The sequence below is a fragment of the Prionailurus bengalensis genome, chromosome D1, assembly GCF_016509475.1.
Source record: "Prionailurus bengalensis isolate Pbe53 chromosome D1, Fcat_Pben_1.1_paternal_pri, whole genome shotgun sequence".
NCBI classification, from domain to species: Eukaryota; Metazoa; Chordata; class Mammalia; order Carnivora; family Felidae; genus Prionailurus; species Prionailurus bengalensis.
This window is the reverse complement of record NC_057346.1, coordinates 62,425,390-62,429,712: the sequence shown is the minus strand read 5'-3', so window position 1 is coordinate 62,429,712 and position 4,323 is coordinate 62,425,390. Positions and strand designations below refer to the sequence as shown.

Sequence of the window (4,323 nt, the reverse complement as noted above, 5' to 3'; positions counted from 1 at the left end):
GCACTACAGACAGCAAAGAAAATGTCAACACACACACACAGACACACATACACATAGACACACACACACACACACACACACACACAGAGGATCTTATCTCATTATGCCAATTTTACTCTTTACTTCTTACTCCCAAGTAATTTAAAATGCTCATCTTGATTAAATTTATGGCTTCTCTTTCAGTGAAGATTTTAGGAAATGAGTGTTTTTATCCTGGGACAGTTTCTTAAGAGGAACATAGATGAATCCTACCCAACTCCACTCAATACACACTCTACTCACACCAAGTTGTTGTTGTTGTTGTTTTATTTTTTTAATATTTATTTATTTATTTTGAGAGAGAGAGAGAAAGGGAAAGAGTAGGGGAGGGGCAGAGAGAGATGGAGAGAGAGAATACCAAGCAGGCTCTGCACTGTCAGCATGGAGCCTGACATGGGGCTCAATCTCATGAACTGTGAAATCATAACCTGAGCTGAAATGAAATCAGATGCTTAGCTGACTGAGCCACCACGCACCCTGTGCTGTTGTTGTTGTTGTTGTTGTTGTTTTAAATAATAGGACATTGAGTATGACACACACAAAAAGAACATTGCTTCTGAAATTACTTGCTCAAAGAGTCAGGGATATGCAAATTAAGCAAAATAAAAATAAATGAAGTGTAAATGAATGTAAATTACATGTAAGGCTTTGAGCTTCATGCAAGATTGCTCTTTTTATTAAATTCTTCCATTCCTTGCATTGATACCAAGAACAATATTATGCATGATCTTGAAGGCAATGGAATTATTGAAGAGATTCAAGGTACAAAGTGACAGTATCATATGAATTGTAAAATGATCACTCTAGCTTTAACAGAGAGAGTGGATTGAATGGAGCTCCTATAAAAAGATGACTTTGAAATACTCTCAGAGGGACGAATAATAGAAAGGGGCCCAGGTGAGTTCAATGGTCAGGGTAAAGGTTAGAATGTCATGTATATATCTACAGGTATGGCTTATAAGGACCTTCAAATCAAACATTTAACCCAAGTATTGAATTAATTTTGTTGGATGGTGATGTAAGACAAATCAAGGACAAGCCACAGATTTCTGGCTTAGGAACTCATGTTGGGGGTAGTGCCATTCACTGTAAAAGAAGACCAAAAAGGAAGGGCACTTTTCATGAAGGAAGTTAGTGAGCTTCCAGGTCAGTTTTGAAGAAATTAAGTCTGAGGAGTTTGTAAGCCATTCAAGTGAGTAGTACCCAGGAAGCAATTGGACAGAAAATTCTGAATCAGGCAGACCTGGGTTTAGATCCTAAGTCTACTGATTGTCTCTCTGTAATCTTTGTAGTTCTCCATTTCCTATCTGTGAAATGAATGAACTAAGATTACCCTCTCATAATTATTTTTTTATTAAAAAATATTTTTAACATTTTTATTTTTTTGTTGTTTATTTTTGATAGAGAAACCAAGCAGGGGAAGGGCAGAGAGAGTGGGAGAGACAGAGAATCCCAGGCAAGCTCCACACTGTCAGCCCAGAGCCCGATGTGGGGCTCAAAATCACAAATTGTGAGATCATGACCTGAGCCGAAATCAAGAGTTGGATACTTAATCGACTGAACCATAACTGTTTTTAATTAAATTGATTAATATTTGTAAAATATGAGGTAGTGAAAATTTTCTTGGAGCGTGCAACTGAAGAAAACAGATACAAAAGAAAATGAGCTCCGTGTAATTTGAGATGGGTAGGGGAAAAAGTAAAGCAAGTACAGGACACGGGAGGAGGGATTACTCATGTACAGACTCAGGAATGAACTGCAAAGCATCAAGCTCAGAAGTTGTAGTAGACAGACTTGATAGCTACTTAAAGAGGGAAGACAGGAGCCTTTGCCTTTAACTCAGGAACTCAGAAGCAAAGGGGTGAGTTGTATATTAGGAAATAAGTAGCCTTCAAATATCTCAAAATTAGCAATAGGAAAGAGGTAAACCTTAGTATTAGTGCTCTTCTCTACTAATCATCACCTTCTTCATACAAGTGGTGAGAAAACTGAACCAAGAAAACCCTTGATTTTCTGGAAGTCTAGAAGGTTTTCTTTTTCCTTTTCCCCCACCTGTCCCTACTTTGCACACGGCTGGAACTCTAAAATTTCAAGCTATAGGAGTTACAGCTTTATTTTTATAGCTCCTATGTTATGCAAAATCTCATCTAATTAATTTACCTAACTTTCTCCATCAGTGGCCCTCCGCATTCAGTGTGTCCTCTTCAAAGAAAAGAGGAGAACAAATTTGTCCTGGATCTGCTTGGTCTTCACTCCATAGACCACAGGATTTAGGGCAGGGGGGATGACCACATAGAGGTTGGCAAATAGGATGAGCACATTTCGAGGGACACTGTGCCCAAAGCGATGTGCAAGGATGGAGAAGAAGGCAGGTGTGTAAAACATGAGGATGACACTGACATGGGAACCACAGGTGCTGAGGGCCTTTTGGCGGGCACCCTGGGATGAGAGGTGAAAGACAGCATGGAGGATGAAGGTATAGGAAACAGCAATAAAGATCACATCTGAGATGACAGTCATGAGAGGGACAGAAAATCCATACCAGATGTTGATGGAGATGTCAGCAGAGGAAAGCCGAGCAACACCTATGTGCTCACAGTATGTGTGCGGTATGATGCGTGTCCCGCAGAAGGGTAACCGTTTCAGCAGAAAAACATCTGGCAAGATGACAGAGAAGCTCCTCCCAACAATGCTCACCATCAGCTTGATGATCACCTGCCGAGTCAGGATGGTGGTGTACCTCAAAGGGAAGCAGATGGCCACATAGCGATCGAACGCCATGGCCAACAGGATGGCTGAGTCCACTACAAAGCTGAAGTGGAGGAAGAACATCTGGGTGAGACAGCCAGAGAAGGTTATTTCCTGGAAGCCCAGCCAGAGGTTACTGAGCAGTTTGGGCACTGTGGCAGTGGACAGGATGAGGTCCGTGGTAGCCAGCATAGCTAGGAAGAAAAACATGGGCTCATGGAGGCTGTGCTCAGTTGCAATGAGGTAGAGGAGGATGAAGTTTCCCACAATAGCCAAAACATAGATGACACAAAAGGGAATCCCAATCCAGATGTGGAACTTGTCCAGGCCAGGTATTCCCACAAGGAGAAAGGAACTGGGATTGTAGCAGCTCATATTATGCATGGTCCCTTTAGTCTAGGATCCACTGGCTTCTGAACCCTGAGGAGAAATCAGCTATCATAAGGGGCTGTGAAAGACACTTCTACTCTGCTACTGACCATGGTCGGGGACTGCAACTGTCACATTCAGTGTTCCTGCTTGAGAAGCACCTCTGTTCCCTGGATGTTGGCACCTGTAGAATTGACTTGTTATTGCACCTTTTCTTTGCCATTGGCCCCATTCATTTCCTTATACATTTATTAATAAACCTTAAAGAACGGTTATTTTTCTGGGTCAGCAATATCATATGCTGACTCTTTCTCACTGTAGATTATATGGGATAGGCACAGGTTCAAATGGAAAAAAGAAAGCATAGTATATGTATATGAGGAGAAGAAGGCATGTGTATGTAAGGGAGAGGGAAGGCAGGGGAGAGAGAGAAGGAGGAAATATTAAAATTATGAAATGGGATGAGCTGTGAGTAATAGGCTTTTGTAGAGCAAAAATTATGTTTCCAACAATGGTTTTGATAAAAAATAAACTGAAGAATTTCAATAAAGGAGTAGAAAAATAATGAAAAAATAAGGAAAAAAGAAAGGACAAGTTCCAGGGCTGTGGGTAGTACAGGAGATTTGTTGCACAGGGATTGAAATATGGTTCCGATTAGGAGGGATGCTTCCTGGGATGTGAAAATAAGAGAATGCATCTACCAGAAAATGCCCAGGGACAGGTAAGCAGCATTCCCCCAACTCAGGCAAAGGGTAGTGAGGTCAGAGGATGATTTATGGCTTCAGGGGCAATGCCCTAAACCTTGGAGGATCTCTGCTCCCTAACTTAGGAGGGGAGACCACTCTACCCATTAGTGAGTCTGACAGTGCCTCTGTGACAGATACCAGCCAGTGTGATTGGCTTGGGCAAAGTCAAGCTGAGCAGATTCTCACCTCCTAGAGATAAAATTAAGAGCAGTGCTGCCCTAATGTTTTCATTTCTGGTCTACAGGTTCGTGGACCCCATCTATGGGAATTGCTAGCTTTGCGCTGAATAGAGTCGGCCTTTGGAGGTGCCTTTTGCATTTTAGTTTTAACTCCATTCTATGATCTAGTTTATAAAGTACTTTTGAAAAGGGTGCCAGTAATGGTGATAAGCAGGGAGTGCAGCCATGGAAAGGCCAGAGCA

At 41.7% G+C, this 4,323-nt stretch overlaps 1 protein-coding gene across 1 annotated transcript; it reads right to left on the bottom strand.

Annotated features, from left to right (window-relative positions):
* Nucleotides 1-1,594: 1,594 nt before the first annotated feature.
* On the bottom strand, nt 1,595-4,067 carry LOC122482603 (olfactory receptor 52H1-like). The gene has a single exon (XM_043578913.1). The coding sequence runs from the start codon at nt 3,169-3,171 to the stop codon at nt 2,230-2,232; it is 942 nt and encodes a 313-aa protein (XP_043434848.1). The 5' UTR covers nt 3,172-4,067; the 3' UTR covers nt 1,595-2,229.
* Between the last annotated feature and the right edge of the window lie 256 nt (nt 4,068-4,323).